The sequence below is a fragment of the Thalia democratica genome, chromosome 4 (assembly GCF_965202585.1).
Source record: "Thalia democratica chromosome 4, ktThaDemo2.hap1.1, whole genome shotgun sequence".
Classification (NCBI taxonomy): Eukaryota; Metazoa; Chordata; class Thaliacea; order Salpida; family Salpidae; genus Thalia; species Thalia democratica.
In genome coordinates, this window is record NC_139168.1 from 22,219,311 (window position 1) to 22,238,798 (window position 19,488).

At 26.5% G+C, this 19,488-nt stretch overlaps 1 protein-coding gene across 2 annotated transcripts in view; it reads left to right on the forward strand.

The window, feature by feature from the left end:
* LOC145835167 (signal transducer and activator of transcription 5B-like) overlaps positions 1-15,984 on the forward strand; it is a 42,359-nt gene extending 26,375 nt beyond the window's left edge. Inside the window, exons 11-19 of one of the 2 annotated variants that reach the window (XM_082942721.1) lie at positions 1,065-1,157; positions 4,547-4,688; positions 6,165-6,318; positions 8,964-9,103; positions 10,699-10,875; positions 11,659-11,713; positions 13,102-13,319; positions 13,887-14,079; positions 14,385-15,984. In XM_082942721.1, coding sequence (XP_082798847.1) covers positions 1,065-1,157; positions 4,547-4,688; positions 6,165-6,318; positions 8,964-9,103; positions 10,699-10,875; positions 11,659-11,713; positions 13,102-13,319; positions 13,887-14,079; positions 14,385-14,547 — 1,335 coding nt within the window. In that variant the 3' untranslated portion in view covers positions 14,548-15,984. Of the gene's footprint in view, positions 1-1,064; positions 1,158-1,206; positions 1,309-4,546; positions 4,689-6,164; positions 6,319-8,963; positions 9,104-10,698; positions 10,876-11,658; positions 11,714-13,101; positions 13,320-13,886; positions 14,080-14,384 lie in introns of both variants that reach the window. The other variant, XM_082942720.1, reaches the window with a different exon arrangement.
* The last annotated feature ends 3,504 nt before the right edge of the window (positions 15,985-19,488 follow it).

Sequence of the window (19,488 nt, forward strand, 5' to 3'; positions counted from 1 at the left end):
TTCGTGTTAAACTGGAGTTCTTCGTGATAAGAAGGTTGATCTTTCCAATATAATATGTGACATGAACTTATTTAAAATCAAAACAGATATCGCTAAATACTGTCAATCTCTTTTACCACTTGCCCTTTTTAATTAGTGTTAATCTTTGTGTTACGTTACAAATTTCAACCCGTATAAACAAGTTTGAGGTCCTAGTTTGTATTAATTTGCGCAAGACTTACAAAATATGTCATAAAAGTCTGTATTAGGTTATATTTATATTTGTCATATTTAAAACGTAAGTTTAAAATTTTCTCCGAAAACTTTAAACTTTATTCAATAATTAAATTTCACTTTAATATCAATAGCTGGTTTTTTTTGTTGTAAGCTTTTTATAGATTTTGAACAGTATATCTACACGTTTATGCAAGAAAAAACACCTTAAGAATGTTTTCTTGGAAAATTTTATTTTGCAGTTAGAACACATCAGTTACGTCTTTAGTATTTTAAAATAGTTTGAAGTTTAAAGTAAAATTTTGAGTAAAGGTAGTTTAACATAAAAATTAAAAAGAGATTTCAAAACTAAACACTAATTATTTCTTTATAAATGTGCTTTATCTGTTTAAAAACTCATTTAAACACATTTAACAAAAATTCTTTATTTTATGCTTTTAATCACAGTAAAAGCAGTTGCGTATGTTTAAAGAAAAATTATCGATTGTTTTTTTTTCTTTTTCGGCGCATTGTTTTTTTCCTCTTAATTTAAAAAATACTTAGAAATTTAAGCATCATTTCAAACTTAAAACTAAAACGCATCATTCTATCAATTCAATACACACAAAACTAAAATAATAAAGCTAAAAAGAAGTTTGATGATTACGTCACAAACTAGTATCTTTCTATTAAGATTAATGTGAAACTGGAAGTATTTCAAACACTATTAAATAAATTTATTTGTTATCGTTGTAAATTACTTAAACCTTAGTAATTAAAGATTATTGTCAAAAACTAAGTTCAATTATAACTAATTATATAAAAAGTAATTATTGTGTCACAAACTAACTCTGTATAATGACGTAACAAAGACAATCAGCCTGCCGGTGGTGGTCATCGTCCACGGCAACCAGGAAGCCAACGCGGCAGCCTCCATTTTGTGGGACAACGCCTTCTCGGAACAGGTAAAACCCCCTTATTAAAAACTAAATTTAAAATTAAATCTGTTTACAGCCGGCAATCGCTCTCTCGCTCCCGCTGGTGGTCATCGTCAACGTGAGCCAGGAGTCGAACGCCAGGGGCACCATTTTGTGGGACAACGCGTTCGCCGAAGAGGTTTTTGTCTCGATTGGATGGCGTAGTGTTGTTAACGTTGTAGTGCAAAATTATCAACATTGTAATTTTGTGCATTGTTTGTTGTAGTGACACTTTTACAAGCTTATAGTCAGACTGTTTAGTGTGATGTTGTAGTGTCTCTTGTGTGCAAAATTGTCAGTGTTGTAATTTTGCGCTGAGTTTGAAATAAGTGACACTTTTGCAAGCTGTGAGTTCGTTGTAGTGTTGTTTTAGAGGCTTTAAATTTGTAGTAATGTCACTTTGACAAGCTTAAAATGTGTGATAGTTACACTTTTACAGGCCTAGAGTTTGTAGCAATGCACTTTTGCAGGCCTAGAGTTTGCAGTATTGACAAGTTACATGATTATAATTTGTAGTAGTGACACTTCTACAGGCTCAGAGTTTGCAGTAGTTGCACTTTTACATGCTTACAGTTTGTAGAAAATATACTTTTACAGGTTTTGAGTTTGCAATGTCGTACGAAAAATCGAAAGTAATTTCGTAGTGTAATTTTTAGGTATGAAAACAAGCTCGTTGTAAAACATTTGATATTGAACGCAGATTTTGCAAATTTTTACTATATTAATTAATATTTTCATAGTGGCGTGCAAAACTATTGAACTTAATTTTGTCGAGTGTAGTACTTTAGTTTATTTATGTATATCAAGATTTTAAGTAATGTTTTTCTGTTCAAGCTCATACTTTAAAATTGTACTAAAAATAGAACTAAACAACTTTATTACATCTTCAAACTAAAACACAAATATTTTTTTAATAACCTTACAGTGCTTATGAGTTAGTTTCAGACAATTTCTTAGATGAATAAAATACAAATTAAAAGTAGGAATTTAAATAATCACTTATGCATTTTAACAAGTGCACCACTTTTAATTTAGACACTTCTTAAAAACTTGAATATCTATTGTCTTTTAATGTTGTACAAAATTGTTGTAATTGTAATTTTGTTCCATGTTAGTTTTGATAATTTCAGTAAATTTTTAAAAGATTGCAAAAATATATTCACGTTTAAAAACTTAAAATATTCATGTTTAGACTTAATGTGCATAATTTCTTTGAAAGTTAAATGTTTAATTGTTTGTAATTCTGTATCTTTTAATTAGATAAAAATTTGAGTTTGACACATGTTATACAATAAATCATTTAAATAATTCCACTTTTGGAATACTTTATGTTTTGTAGAAAATCTTTAGTTTACTTTTATTTAGCTTAAAGTTTAAATTGCTTTTTATTAGGTTGTTTAATTTGTCAATAATTTACTCTTCAACTATTATAATGATTAGCTTATGACACAAAATATTCTTTATAATTTATAACAACAATTTTTCTGTATCTATAGTTTCAAAATTATTTTTTTTTTAATTACAACCCAATCTGAATGCTTTATTTTTCTTAGTTATTTATTGTTTACCACTGCTGAGAACAGTCATATAAGTTTAGTATCTCGTATTTATTTTCCTTATTTACTAGTTTAGTAACATATTCAAAAGTTCTAGTGAACTTTTATAACGTTGATTAGCCAGAAACTTATAACTTGCTAGCACCTAATACTCTTAGGTTTAATAATTTCACAGCTAATTAAACTTGTGTACATTTTTAACTTTAGAGTGTTGGCTTTATGGTTGAAATGAACCTTTTTTTTTCAAAACGCTACTTTTCTCAAAGCTATTTTATTTACCCACTTTTATCAAAGTTTGTTAATTATCTAGTTAGTTTTATCTTTTTTATAGAAGTTATAAGTTTTTTTAGGATTCAAAGCCTTGTTAATTAAAATTAAAAAAACCATTAGTTTATCGACTTAACAGTTTTAATTAGTTCTTATGACGGTACCACAAAGTATGTAACTTATTTCTAAATATGTTACTTTGTTAACTTTTCGTACGGTAATTTTGTCAAGTGTTTGGCTTAATGTGTGGTTTTTGAGTTGGCATTTATAATTACCTTTTATAGTTTCAAATGTGTACAAGCATTCTAATACATACTAAATCATCTTAAGTGTCTTCATTTACAAACAAAAAAACTATACTAGATAAATTAATTTCAAAATAAACTTAAACTTTAATAATATTTTTGAGCATAAGCATTTTTGTACTATTATGATTGTTTCAATAATGTAAAAATGTTTTGAAATGAAAAATAGTTTCAACTTTAAAAAGCTAGCTTAATAAGTATAGTTTAATGCTTTAAACTTTTGTAGTTTGTTTCTATATTACCTGCTGCCTTTATTACTTTAATTAAACTGATATCAACTTCAAAAAGCATTTTTATCAAGTTACTGACTTTTTAAGAGATAAATATATGAACTATAGTTTTAATTTAATTCTAGTTTTGAAGTATTGCTAGTTTGTGGTTTAACATACTTAGTGTTTTAAAAATGAAAGTTCAAAATGTAAATTGAAAATAGGGCAGTTAATTTTTACTGTTTACATTCTTTCAAATTTGTAGAATTTTTCTAGTTTTAATTCTTATTAGAAGTTTGAAGTATCAATTGATTTACAAATTTGTTTTTAATTTGAGTAGTTATTGTAGTACCTCACTTATTAAACTCTTAAATTTAATTGTGAATGCTTAATTTAGTAGTAAAATATACTTATAAGTATTAGGAATCCTTTAAAATTATTTTTTTAAAGTTAAACACTTAAGTTAACAACTTGCCTATTAATTTTGGTAATTGTTGCACTAATACAATTACTAGTTTCCGATAATTAATTATAATTGTTAAGGTTTTTATGGTAAAAGCTACTTGAAAATACAAAATATACTTTGAAATTATTTTTACAAAGGTAATCGATTATTTGAAGTGGGAAAATCACTATTTTTGCTTTGATATTAATTTCTATGCTAATTAAGTGTTTTATTATTCTTAATTCTGATAGTTTTAATTTTTGTGATACTTTGCTTAGAGTATTTTTAAGCTTATAGATTTTTAGCATTTTAGCTTGCAGTTTTTATATAACTTTGTAAAAAAATCACCTATTTCTTAAATTTATATGTATCTGTAACTTGCTTAAACAATGTTTAAGTATATAAAACTAGTGTTATTAAAAAACTTTCTTGATTTTATAAAATTAAAATTAAAGTGCTTTCTAAAAGACTTTTTTAATTCAAAATTTTAAAATATTCTAATTTTATAAAATGCATTCCTTTTGTTAAGTTTTAAAAATTTACAACAAATATATGATAAAATAACTTCAAATAATTTTCGGTTTTCTTTTTTAAGGGTCGGATACCGTTCTTCGTCCCGGATAAAGTTCCGTGGTGTCAATTAATCGAGGCACTGGATATGAAATGGAAGCACGAATGTCAGAGTAACAGGGGATTGAACAGCCAGGCTAAACAGTATCTGGCAAATAAACTGTTCGGTTAGTTGAAGTGTGTTGATAATAAATTGCTCGTTTAATCGGAAAAATTTCTAGATAGTTTATCACTCAAACCAATAAATTGTTCGGTTAGAGGAGATGTCTAGATAACTGATTGTTTTGTAGTTTTTTGTAACTCGATAATTTATTTTTGATTTGCTTTAAAATAAAGCTGCTTAGTTCATAACTATCTACTAAAATAATGAATAAAATAAAATTTTAATGGTAATGCGAGTAAGATGATTAGTAAGACTGTAAGCACTGTATTGTGCTGATTTGTCTTGAATATTTTTTCTTAGCTTTAGAACAATTCTTGACGTTAAAAGTTTTTTGTGTTTGCTACATTATAAGTATACAGTAGCATATCAAAACTTAAACTTTGTATATTTAGCTTCTATAGAAAAAAAAACATTGCGTTAAAATATAACAACCTACGATATATTTTTATATTAAACATACTTTCAATAGTATTAATTTTAGTTGTAGTCTAAAATATGAATAAGATAATGAAACAAAAAATAAGTCATCTATTAAAATTATAAAAAAAGTTTATACACAATAAATAAAATAATAATCACTTATATTGTTTTCAATAAACATTGTATTGTACAAACCAAAGCTCTAAAGCACACAAGAAATGTGTTTCGCAAACAAAAATACGCTTGTTTTGCAAAGCGTTTGTTTAAAAATTAGCTACCGAATGGCAAATATTTACTCAGTAATTTTGCTGATTAGCTGTAATATCGAATGATGTTTTAAATTAAGGTTATTTTAATTCCTGATAATAATAAGAATAAAATGTTACATCAGGTAAAACAAACATGTATCCTTTTAGTAATTAAGTTTTCTCGTAAACCCTAAAACAAGTTACACTACTTGTTTTGTTATATTTGTTTGTTTATTTTATTTTAGGCTAACATATTGCTCATAAGTTGTAATACTTTGCTTATTCTTATACAAAGATTATTTAGTAAATTTAAAAATTTGATTGAATCACATTTTATATATTAAATTTTAGTACTATTCTGCGGTATTAATTTATTAATACTTACGTTTCTTACAAACTGAAACCTTACAAACAATAAAAATTGGGTTATTCATAGAGTAGTTGAGTGTTATTTGTATTATACAACTAAAATAACAACACTTATGTATATTACACTTTGTTAGAATAAGAACAAACTTCAAAACTAACAAGTAAAGAAATTTAGTTCAACACTAACTATCTACCAATAATAGTTTAATGAAAGAGTACGTTTTTCATACACCAAAATTAAGCTATTTACTTTTTATTAATTTTTCTTTTTGTACCAGCAGCATTTCAAATTGACTTTCTCCCAGGTTACAATACAAGAATATATTAGTTAGTATTTGTTACTTATCTATTAGTATTTATTTTATTATAGAAATTTTGGATTAAAACCGTAGATTAAACATTTTTTCCATATTTTACGAACATATCATAAAACTTCTCACCAGGTTACACTCTTCCCCCCAACTCGGATCAGCCTGTCAGCTGGGCGCAATTCAACCGGGAGCCTCTGCAGGGGAGGAGCTTCACCTTCTGGCAGTGGTTCAACGGGGTCCTGGAACTCACCAGGCACAAGCTCAATCAACCACTGTGGAACGATGGGTTTGTTACGTTATAATGATAATAATTATATATATATATATAACTGTTCAAAATATAGTTTTAATTGTTTGCTAACAAAAGATCCTAGTAAAGTAACTTCACTGGAATATAAATAAAAACAAATTATACAGTAATCTTCCTTTATTCTACCAACATATGTTTCTGTGTGTCAACGAATCAACACAGTTGATTTATCTTTCCTATTAACAACCCAGTTGAAGTGTGTTGATTCGTTGACACACAGAAACATATGTTGGTAGAATAAAGAAAGATTACTGTATAATTTGTTTATATATATATATATATATATATATTGTTTAAACTAATGTGGTTCAACGGGTTCCTGGAACTCACCAGGTACAAACTCAATAAACCACTGTGAAATAATAGGTACGTCATAATGCTAATATTATTTGCATATTTACCATGAGTATTCCAGTGTTGAGTGTATAATTAGTTAATCAGTCTCACTTAATCAGATGATATTTTTTTATTGTTTTGATAAATTATGAAGAATAAACTAAATTTGTTTAAATGTCTACTATCGTAAATCTTATGTTTATTATATTAAAAAAAACTGTTGTAAGATTGGTTTGTAGAAATAAATACAATAATAACAAATTTACTAAGTTTGTGTTGAATATTTTAGATTTAATGGAAGTGTTTCCATGCAATAATAAATTTAATTGTTTAAACATATTTTGTTAAGTTTTTAATTCTGATTTTTTTAACAGTCATTATAATCTGCTATGATAAGATAGTGATTTTAGACAAACTAGTAAATAAATAGAACACATAATACCTAATAAAATAAAATAGTAAACTTGACCTCGTAAAATTAATCGTTGCTAACTTTGTTTGTTAGAAATAATGTAAATTTAAGTTTAAAGTATTGCAGACTAAAATTAAACTGAATAGAATAAATGCTTTTTACATAATTTTAAAGGATTCTAAGTAATTTTATTATTCTCATATAGATCGAAATTATCATTTTTCAAAACTTGAAGTAAACTCTTCTTAGCAGTATTATAACACTATGACCTTTTTAATTATCAATTTACTACTTTACCTTATTATAAAAGTTTATTTATAAACAGTTAATTACAAGCTTTTAATACTTTAAACTAATCATGTGATTCAAGAATACTCAAAGTCCTAGATACTACTGTAGGCTATGGTAATTTGTACGAGCTGTTTTAAAATAGTTTATATGTCATAAAGATTCTTAGTTCAATTTAAGCTTTAGATTAAATTAAAGATCTGAATTAGTTTTCAAAAAATTGTGCAACTTTTATCTTTTAAAAAATTGTTAATATCAATTTCGTTTTGCTTACAAAATATAAGAGTTATAAGTTTTGTTTGTTAAATCTTTTCAAGGAGACAAACAGTCCGTAACTGCATAAATCATGATCGTAATTTTTGGCAAAAAAATATTACTTAAACTACAAATAAAATAACATAATCAGTAAACAACAATAGTTTAAAAGCTATATAAGCCTGAATCAATACTAAAATTTGAGATCAATAGCTTGTATATGAATACTGTTTTACGCAATTATATTAGTATACAGTTTTTTTTACAATGAAAAAATCTAACTTAATTAAATAACGTTTCAAGCTTAGATTTAAGATTGTTGAATTTTAGTAATTAGTTAAAGATAGATAAATAAATTTTCAATTCAATAAATTACTTACTTTTACGTAATAAAAAAAAAATTCAATACTTATTTAACCTAGGAGTAAGAACAGTTAAATTAATTTAAAAAATAAAATTATTGTGTTTTGTGTGCTGCTGAATCTTATTGGTTTTGCAATTTCAGTTGAAATTTATATTACAACTTAAGTGATGAAATTAAACTTGAAAAATTAATGCAAGATTTTATTTTACTATGCACTTAACATTTAAAAATTTTCATCTTTCAAATATAAAAAGTATTCAATTTTAAAGTTTTCTATTTACGATAAAATGTACGAATAAACTTGTAAGTAAAATTTAAAACATTAGTTTTGCACATTTGTAATTGTTATTTTTTCTAAACTTTTAAAATAGTACAAAGATGTTTTTAGAGCTTAAGGCTAAATCTAAAATATTACAAAATAAAGCTGTATTTAGTTTTTTGTAATAAATAAAACTTTTTAAACGCTATACGAGTAAAATGTTGGATTTCTTTCCTTGATAAAATTGTAGTAAGAGGTCTCACAAGAGAAGACATAAAAAACCTGGAAAAACCTTGAATTTGAGAAATTTTGAAAAAAAAACCTGAAAAAACCTGAAATTTTAAACAATTTAAATGTTAAGTAGAAAAATTATGATTTGACGCAAAAAATCTGCCGTATAGATAAATTATTTTGTAATCATCAAATTTTTTTTATTACAAATCACATTTGAAATAGCTCTACAGTATCCTTTCAATGTTTTTATACTATTTAACACAGCTTTTTACCTTAAACTTAACTTTAAACTAAAAATAAAACCAAAAATTTTTACTTTTGAAAACCTAAAGAAAATTTTGAAAACCTGGAAAAAAAATTCCAAAAACATTTAGCAACCCTGTATAAAACTTACAATAAAAAAGAATCAAATTGTATAAAAAAAATAAAATAGAATTATACAATCTATTAAACATATATATTTTTTTCCACAGATTGATAATCGGGTTTATAGGGAAGACGGAATGCAGGGATAAACTCCTCCCCCAGCCGATGAAGCACTTTCTCCTCCGATACAGCGACTCCGAGATCGGAGGGCTCACTATTGCCTGCAAAGCTGACAAAATTTTCGACGGTTTGTTTCATACATAAATTTTAATAGCTGGTTATGACAACTCTTTGTTGCTGTCGCTTTTATTCTTATGACTAACAAAATTTACGATGGTTTATCGAGAACATTGATATAAAACAAAATATAATTTAAACTTTTTTATAGTTTAAAGTTTAATTAAGAGGGTTGATTGAACTTACAAGTTTGTAAAAACATTTTAAAGTTTAGCCTTGGTCTGAAAAAATTGTTATGTTAGTTTTAAAAGATAAATAGAGTACTTTACTTGCTTGCAAAAATGTTAATAGTTAAATAAGTAACAACAACAACAATCATAGTACACAAACAATCTTAATTTAAGCTTAGATATAATACATACTAATGAAAGTAGAAGAACATACTTCATTTAACATATAATTGTAAATGGATAACTAAAACAGTAAACAGATAAAATTTGCAAAAATACAAAACAACACCAGTTTTTAATACTGACTAATTTGTCTCTTGTCTGTTTTGCAGTTTCCAATTAAATAGTTAACTATTTTTAGCAACATTCTTACACTAATAAGGTGTGTTCTTTAAAATTATTAACTTTTACCATAATTTGTAGTGCTAGCTAATCTATTAACAAAAATCTTTTAACTCACCTCAAACAACAGTTAGTTTTGTATACAGTTATAGTTCAGGCAATTATTGCAAATTTACAGCTTATTAATTGATATGTATGCGTCAACACTTTTTTTTAAACATAGATTAATTCACATGTTTCTAAAAAGTTTAATTGTCGTTTTAATTGATGTTTAACATGAAGCTTTTTACTTGATTAGCTGACTTTAGGTTAAATGTCATGTTTTTAACAGCTTAAACAATTAATTATGTACATCACACTATGCTATGTAGCATAATTTGGAATGACAAGTGTTTTGTTTTAATATGAAAAATTAAAGTTGTTTTTAGATTCACAAAACTACTATAGCTTTTCAAAATAGGTTTGAACTATTAAAAAGAAATTATTTATATCATTTTTAATTTAGTTTTACGTGTAACTTAATACTAGCACTTTAGTTTCAATTAACAGTTATAAATTTGTGCTTTCTTGTAGCAATTATAAATCTAATATTTCTAGCTCCATCAATAAAATTATCCAAAAGAAGTTTAAAATCATCAAGTATAATTCAATTTATTATATGCCAAATATAAGAACTACTAGAGTATATTACTTAACTCGAAATAGTATAATACTTAATTTTAACCATTAACTAGAAATTTCTGCATCAAAGCTTACAATTGTTTACGAACACTATATAATTAAACTTTCAGCACTAATAAAATCTAAATCAAACTTACTAATTTAAAAAAACATAAACGGAGTTATTTCAATATTTAGTTTAAACTTTAATCTAATTAACAGTGAAAGACGTGTAAAACTTTTTAAAATTCAAAATAATTATTTGTTTTTTTTAACATTAGTATTTATTCAAACGCATTATTTGTCCATTCAAGGTTTAAACAATTATTTTTGAATTCTTACAGCATTTGAGTTTAAAGACCATAAAAAGTTTTTACTATATAGTTGCAGTAAAAAACAATTTTTAAAAATTAAAAATATTTATTTCAAACAGCCGGGGACGTGTACAACCTCCAGCCCCACTCACTCAGGGACTACAACATCCGGGCCCTGCCGGACCGCATCAGAGACGTGGACCAGCTCATGTTTGTCAACACTGCCGATAACAGGGTAATCCCCAAAAACGATGCTTTCGGCAAATACTACTCCACACCCTCCGATAACGGAAACAGTACGTTTTGTTTGTTATTTTGTTTTGTTTATTTTTTTTTTGTGATTTTCACTGACATTCTGTTATACACAAATGGAAAAAAGTTGTTTGTAGTAGATTTTATAATTATCGTTGTAAAGTATTATATCAATACACAAAAATTAAATTAATTTAAACTAATCTAAATTTATAGTTGAAGCTTTTAATTGCTAATTTATTAAGGTTAACGCTTATTAAGTTTTTACTCATTTTTAAGTATTTTAAAACAGTTATTATGTGTTTTATATTTGATTTAGTACTACTGTGCAGAATATTATTTTAGGTTATTATTTTTATTGTTATTTAGCCAGGAAATTAGTTATTAAATTTATTTACCACATTTTAAAACTCACATGCTTTTTTGAGAGGTTAAAAACACTAACGAATGCAAGAATAATTTCTAATAAAATCAATAATTAACCACATGTTATATCCGATAACCTGTAATAATAATATTAAACTAAAATAATCAATACAACTTAAGTAATTTAAGATTTTATCATAAGATAATCATTTGTTTTTGAGGAGTAACCCACCCAATATAATCGTGTTAATATCTTTATTTTTTGTTTACTTGATACTACAGACCTATACTTTAAATCAGTAATTATAGGTATTTAATCAATTGTAAAAGTATGTAAACTAAAAAATGAAGTATGTATTTAACTGTTTAGTCATTACAGTTTTCTTTGTTTTGTCAGTAGTCTTAAACTGATATATTTGATATCTTATTGATTAAAATTTAACCGAACATTCGTATAACAGAAGCATGTGTCGACGGATATGTGAGGACAGAACTTATGCAGACAATAACTCTACCGTTAGTTTTTTATTGTTATTATCTAATAAAATAGCAACTTATTTTTAATTAATTATTTTAAATAAATCATGATAGGTAACACCGGTCGTTAGTTTTTTTATTTTAATCTGTTATTATAAAACTTTAGACATTCACTTCTACTCACAGCAGTTTTGTTTATTTGGATAACGTTGATTACATTTTTGCATACTTGTTTTAGTAATACTTATGCAACATTGAAAAGACACATTTTTTGTTACTTAAAGCTATAAGTAAAGTAATAAGTAACAACAAATAATTTACAGTCACCATCTGTAAGCATATTCATTTTTCAAGAATATATTAAATAAAATTTTATATTCTAAAAGAATAATAAGATCCTGTAAGAACAAAAGAAAAATCAAAAAACATGTTTGTAAGGGAAGACTTTTTGACTCCTTTTTTTTAAACACTAGTATTAAACAAAACTAGACAACTTATTTTGGTTCAATATACCTTCAAAACTGATCCAATAAAATCGTTACTCTTATGGTGATGTAGCTGAGAATTGTGTTTGCTTGTTTGAGCCGAGCAAACAAGCAGGGTAAACACACATGATAGATTAGATACTTATGAAACGTAAATTGTGTAAACTAAAAAGGGTTGCTTTTAACTGTTTTGAATAACATGTTGTAGTAAAAACTGTTTCGCACAGTTGTGTGCATTTTGTTAATGAGAAAACTTTGCAAGTGTGCATTTTAGGTTTTTATAGAAACAAAATAGGGTTTTTATGCAAATGCATTAAAGTTAATTTTGTGATGCATTTATTTTCTTCAATTTAGTTTAAAAAAAAGAATTTATTCGCATTCTAAACATTGTTGATGTTTATCAGAAGCTTTTTTTTTTACTAAAACTACACTTCACAGTAGGTATTTTTACTTTCAAAACAACAAAAGTTGTATTAAAACATATTTGTACTAATACTTTAAATGTTGTGGTAACTTGCAAGCTAAAAAAACATACCTAGTTTTCAAAATTACATAATATTACTTATACGCAGCCCATCAACTACATTACTCCTAAATCTACGAAAACCAACAGGTTAAGTTCTAACCTTAGATAATATTTTGTACCATTCATCACAGACAATGGTTGGGTGAAAGCCAAGCACTTTGAAAATTTTGTAGAAATTTAATTCTCAAAAATACATACTTACTCCTTGCTACTTATAACCCACAGGCCGGTACTAAAAACATTACGAGTTTTTGTAATAAACTTTCAACAGCTGTTTACACCTTATCCATCAAACTGTTCCTATGCAATGGTTAACCCAATTTGTAGCAACTAAGCTCAACATTACATTTTTAAAAGTCATTTTCACTCAAAGGTCATTTTCACCTTTAAAAATTTTTGTACCAAATTTTCCACAGGCAAAACCACAACCACCAGAGGCAGATGTCCGCTAGCCACCTCCACCAACCGGCCAATCACATGCAAGACAGCAAAATGATGGCCAATCACATGCAAGACAGCAAAATGATGGCCAATCACATGCAAGACAGCAAGATAAACATCATGGGGGTCGACTCGCCCATACAACTGTCGTCGCCCGGCAATATGAACTCAATCGGGTCGCCCCTCCAACAAGGTATGACGTCATAAATCGAATTCAAGTATTGTTGTGATAAAAATAGTTGACCCGGTTAGAAAAACTGCTTTTTTTACTAAACGTAATTTGTTTTTTTGTAAGTTTTGATTGTTATGATAATAATGAACGTCTTTGATGTCATGTTGTTGAGTTGAAATTAAAAAATTTGCAAGACTGTAAACGTTTCAATTCATTTGAAAGGTCAAACTTCCTTTTTAATAACTATAACTTTTATTTCAATGATCACCTTTAACTAAAAACTTAAAACCTTTTCAGTAGTATAAAATATAAAGTAGCGCTTTAAAATCTATAAAAAATATAATTTTTTTTATCTCATTATTTAAAGAAGGCTGTTTAAGGATTCTAATAAAAGCTGCTTAATTTTGTTTGTTAAGTAAACTTTTAAAGCAATTAGAAAAATTATTTTGAATTTCAATGAATTGAACATTGAAACATTTGGCTTAGCTTGCCAACATTGAAAGTTTTGAGGCAGTTCTACGTTGAAAAACGCTAGTACTACATCCGCATGAAACATGTTAATCAGTTACAGGATTCTGAACTTTTCAGGTTCGATAAACATGGGGTCGCCTCTGCAACAGGCCCATACACCGCTGCACCAACCAAACACACCATTACACCAGCCGAACACACCATTACATCAGAACAACTCGACACCATTACATCCCTCGAGCACTCCGCACCACCATCACAACCAGCAGCTGCAACCATTAACCCCAAACACCAATAACAGCTACGACTTGTTAGTTTTTATGTTATGATTAGAATTACCAATAACCCAAGAAACCAGCACGAAATTTCTTTTGTAAGTCGTCATATTATAATTAGGTGTAAAATTCAGACTACAAACAATATCATATTTGAATAAGATTTATTGATACTAACAAGCTCGTTGAGCGAACCATTGTTTATAAAAAAAATCTTTAAAAAAATTGAGTTTAGATATGTTTATATATAGTATATATATATTAATCATAACAAAATTTGTTACGATACGTATATGTTTTAAATTACATTTAAACTTTGTTCTACTTTATTTTTTTATAGGTCCGACATCAACGATTTCACGCAGCAACAAGTTCAAAACAGGGGAAGCTCCCAGCAGCAAAACCAGCAGATGGATTTCGACGTCGGGGATTTCCCTTTGGAGATGAACGATTTTCTCTCCACCGCTACCAACGGCGGTTCCCGCGGTAACTCGCTCCACTGACGGCTGTGACGTCACAAATAACGTCTATTATGACGTCACAACAAGTAGAAAGCGATAGAAATACGTTTTGATGTGGGTTTGATTTAAGGGTTACGTCACATTTATGACGTCACGATGGTTTTACTTCTTCATCATTACGTCATAGTTTGTAATTTTTTAAGGCTTCATAAAAAGTGAGCTCGCGTGATCAGCTTGGAGTTGATTTTTTTTCTTAAACTAAAGTAGTTTAATTAAAGTAGGATGTTGAATTAGTTCTAAATTTTTATTCAAAAACAGACTAATCGTTAATAATAAAAAGTGTAAAAGCAACATTTCAGTTAAATTTTTTGTTAAAGAAGAAAAAGCGTTCGTTATTATGTTTGGCAATAAATATTTCTAAACTTTCTGAGTGTGCAAACTTTTTAAAATATAGTTAACTTTACAATATCTTCTTGATTTAAGTCATACGAGCTTAGGTTTTGTCGTTTATTATGTTTTTAAAGAACTTAAGTCTACAACTTTTTAGATTTTTATCTGCTTCTTACTTTGCTATAGATAAATCTCTTTTTTTGTTTCAACTACTTTTTACGACTGTTGTAATGTTGAACTGCTTACATTTTTTCAATTTCAATCAACGTCATTTAATTAAAGTGAAAACAATCTTTAATTTCATTTGCATAAACCTAACGACCATCAAACTTTTTTTAATCAAAATTGTGCTTTTTAAAAAAAAAACCGTCAACATATATCGTCGAACTATTGATTTACCCTGTGTGTTTCTTAAATTTGTTTTTACACCTCAATTTTAGTTATTTTTCATCCTGATTACTAAAGCTACTTCTTTTTGCTGTTTTTTTCATCAAAATGTTTAAAAGAAAATAATCAATTTATTTTTGTACATGTTTTAGAGGATCTACCTGTTTTGTTTTGAAATTCAAAATAATCAAAATAACAATTCAGTTCAGCAGACGATAATTATCTAATTACAAAATAGTTTCGACCAACCCTTAACATCTTTAACTTTTTTTTTTGTTACTATTAGTAAAACTTTTTTGTCTTTTTTTTTTCAAAACCTAATAAAGTACACCGTATTGGCTGTTAGAAAAAAAAAAACTTTAAATTGTTTTTTTAATTAAAGTTGGGTTCAGAATTACAAGTTCTTTAAAGTTTATATTTCCAACAAACAACGAAATAAATAGTTCGCGTTTCAATGTCAGAGTTCAAAGTTATTAAAGTTCTAGCTACATTCCTTAATTCTTTTTTCTATTGTTTCCGTCCTTCACTTGTAGTTTTGTTTGAGCTTTTTCTATTGTAATATGTGTTCGTTACAAGTTTGGAAGGCTTTAAAAAAAAAAAAACTTCAACTATTTTTTAACTTATACAACTATTAAATAGCTAAGCTTATATTTAAGAGCTAAAAAAATAGATTAGTCGTAAAAATATGTTTAGAAGTTATTATAAAAAATTTTAATATTTTGGCATGCTTTATTATTTGTAATTTTTTTTCAAAATAATTTGATAGTTGTGTTTCTTTCTCTTTTTTGCTTTACTGAACAAAATCCTACGTGGTTTAGTAATTCAATCTCAAATTTTCTTTTTATTTGCTCTATTTTTTTCTTGCTTTTCGCTCTTTAAATAAATTACAAAACAAAAGTTTGTCGATTAAGTTGACAGTATTAAAGTTTTTTTTTCTTTATAAAACCATAAAATTCAGTTATTTGAAAAAAACCCGGAATATATTATTATAACGGAAACGTGTCAAAATAGCACGAAGACGAAATTGCACGAGGTTACTAAATTGTACAAGGGGACAAAATTGCACAAAGAGAAAAGTCCACGAGAGCAAAAAACTGCACGATTACTATTTTGCACCAAGGGTAATTTTTTGCACGACTGTAAAAAAAAAACGGAATAAAACTAAAAGATAAAATAATTAAAAACAAAAAAAAAAATTACTGATCGAGGGTAAGGGTTAGGGGTAACAGTTACAGTAAAAGTATAAAAAATTAAATAATAATTATTATTAAAAAAAAAACAAGTTACCAACCGAGGGTTAGGGATAACAGTGACAAAAAAATAACAAAATAGTTAAAAAAATAATTTTAATAAAAAAATTATTTAAAATAAAATTCAACCCGTTCACATATGTCTCTTCGTGCAAAAGTGTCTTCGTAAAACTTTATCCCCTCGTGCAAAAGTATCTTCGTGCAGTTTTGTGCCCTCGTGCAAAAATTCTTCTCGTGCAATTTCGTACGCTCGTGTAAATTTAGCAGCTACCCTATTATAACTTTTAGCAACATTCACCATCTTAAATTATCAAGACTAATTTAGCATTTTACTAAATATTGATAATTCAATTTAAAACTCGTAGGAAAAAATATAAAAATTTCATTATATTTAATACTATGCATGTATTATATAACATTAGTTTAATTTACAAATATTTAATAATTGAAAACGGTTTGAAAATCTTAGATATTAAAAGTAATTTGTAGTTTTTGATTATGAATTAGTTCTTGTGATGTTTTAGTAGTTTGTATACAGCACTGTATACGCGTCAACAATTTCTTAATAACAGATTAGAATAATTGGTAATACTCAAATGTAAGTAAATAAGTTTTTTTTAAATGTGCATACACAAAAAAATAAATTATATTCAAATAGTTATAGATTTATAGCTTTTTCACTAAAACAAAACTGATAAATTTTTTAGTTATATGATCTAATAAAACTATTTACTTCCATAAATTAAGGTGTACTAAAGTTAGTACAAATAAGATTTCTTTATAGTTTTTTTTACATCAGTAGTTTTAAGATTCAAAACTCTTTAGATGGCTTATCATTAAATAGACAAAATTTTTGAATTTACTAGAATAGATTTGTTGTAATAGAAATTAAAATTGTTGTGGCTTATTTTTTTCTCTACTAATAAAAGCTATGCTAAAAACTACATAGAAAAGTAAAAAGGTCATAGTTAAAAAAGTAAGGATGTAATGCAAATCAGATACAAAATTAATTCTAATGCTTAAAAAATACAGTTAAAGATTTTCTACATACTTTTTAGAAAATTAAAAAATAGTTTAGTATGCTTTAGTATCCAAACTATATGCAAATTTTTTTAGTTTTTTTTTTCGAAAGACCTAGTTTTATTTTAAATTACAATTAAAAACACATTTTAATTGTTATGGTTATGAGGTAAGCAACATATTTTGTCAGTAATCTTCAACTAGTGTGGTTTTCAAAACCACATAACTGTTAAATAAAGTTTCTGGCTAAATATTTCCACAAATGTAGGTTAGTTATAAAAATATTCTCAACTGTTGAAAATAAATATTAGTTAATAACAACATTAAACTTAAAAACGTTATTTTGAATAACATTTCTCCCGTTTTTTTTATAGTTCTCTTGTTAATACTTTTAATTTTTAAAAATACTTAACAAAAAGTTGTAGACAACTCTTAATTTTCAAATAACAACTGCTTAAGCATTCTTTAGTAGAATACAAACCAGGGCTTAGCAGAATTCTATAAATAATGGGCAAGCTTAATTTCAAAAAAAAATTGTGGGCCACGGTAATCTAAATGTCACACAAAATAGAGAAAAATTTTATTTATAATAATTTTCGAGCAAAATACAATCTGTTCAAAGAAAATATACCAGGTTAATCTTCAACCGCTGCAATATTTTTTATACGTCTTACCTTGATAGACTAACAAAACTTAATATTAAATATTTACGATACAAAAGATTTAAATTTGACCTCGTTACTTCTTTTAAAATAGTTAACGGAGAAACTACAAATAATGTAAAATTAGTTTTTGAACCTTACAAAAGTAATTACTTACTAAGAGGAAATAGGAAATGTATACATGCAAACATAATTTCAATAATGAGGCTAGGTATAATACCTTTTTTTTATCGGTCAGTTCAAATATAAAACAAACTTCCAAATGAACTAGTTTCCTGCAAAAAAAAATGAAGAATTTCTATTAAAGTTAAAAAAGTTTGATTTAAATAAAATTTTTGTTAGTAAAAGTAAAAAGTAATTTATTAACCGCTGATTCATTTTTGAGATTAAATTAGTCCATAGTTTTATTTTTTAAACAGCGCCTTTCCTCTATCAATCATTATTGATGAGTCTTTTTCAATATGCTAAATGATTATTTATCTGGCCAGTCTATTTTTATTGTGCTTGGGGCTATAGGTTTTTATTCTTGTTGTTAGTCAATTCATTTAAATGTTTCATGATTGATCTTTCTACATCACAGCGTAAACAACTATCAGTTTGTGGTTAAAAACTTAGTTTTTTATGTTAATTATAAGTTCATATATTTTTTATTAATACATGTTTTCATCTTTGTTTTAAACAATGAATTTTTTTGTTATTTTATTTTCGATTGATTTTATTCTGTGTCTTTCTGTTTAAGTGGCCTAGGATTTGATGTCTAGGATCATATGGACAATAAACTTGCAATAATAATAAAATTGTAATAAAATGGTCATTAAAAAAATCAAAACTGCCTATTAAAGTAAAACAGTATCGTAACAAATAAAATTTTTTTTTTCTTTAGAAATCATGCCAACTATTTAAGATAAACTTTTTTTTAGGCTTAACAGGGTAACACTGACCAGCTAAAAATTTAATTCAATACCATTTAATGATAAAATTGTATCACGTTTTTGAAGCTGTTTTAGTCATTATTTAAAGTTAAATTGCTTGTAAACTTATAAGTTAATGATAAGTTATATACTGCGGTACATAAAATATATGCACCTAACTTTTTATTTTGTTAGTATACCATTTTTAAGATAAGTGTAGTTTAAAAATGTGTAATACTCAATAGTAACCAGGGGCGTGTTTTGACTGATTCCCTGTTTCCTGTGCAACCCCTGAAAAAAGGAATAAACGTAGTAAAAAGCAATTGGTTATGGTTTCCTTTTAAAATAGTTTACTAAAAATGC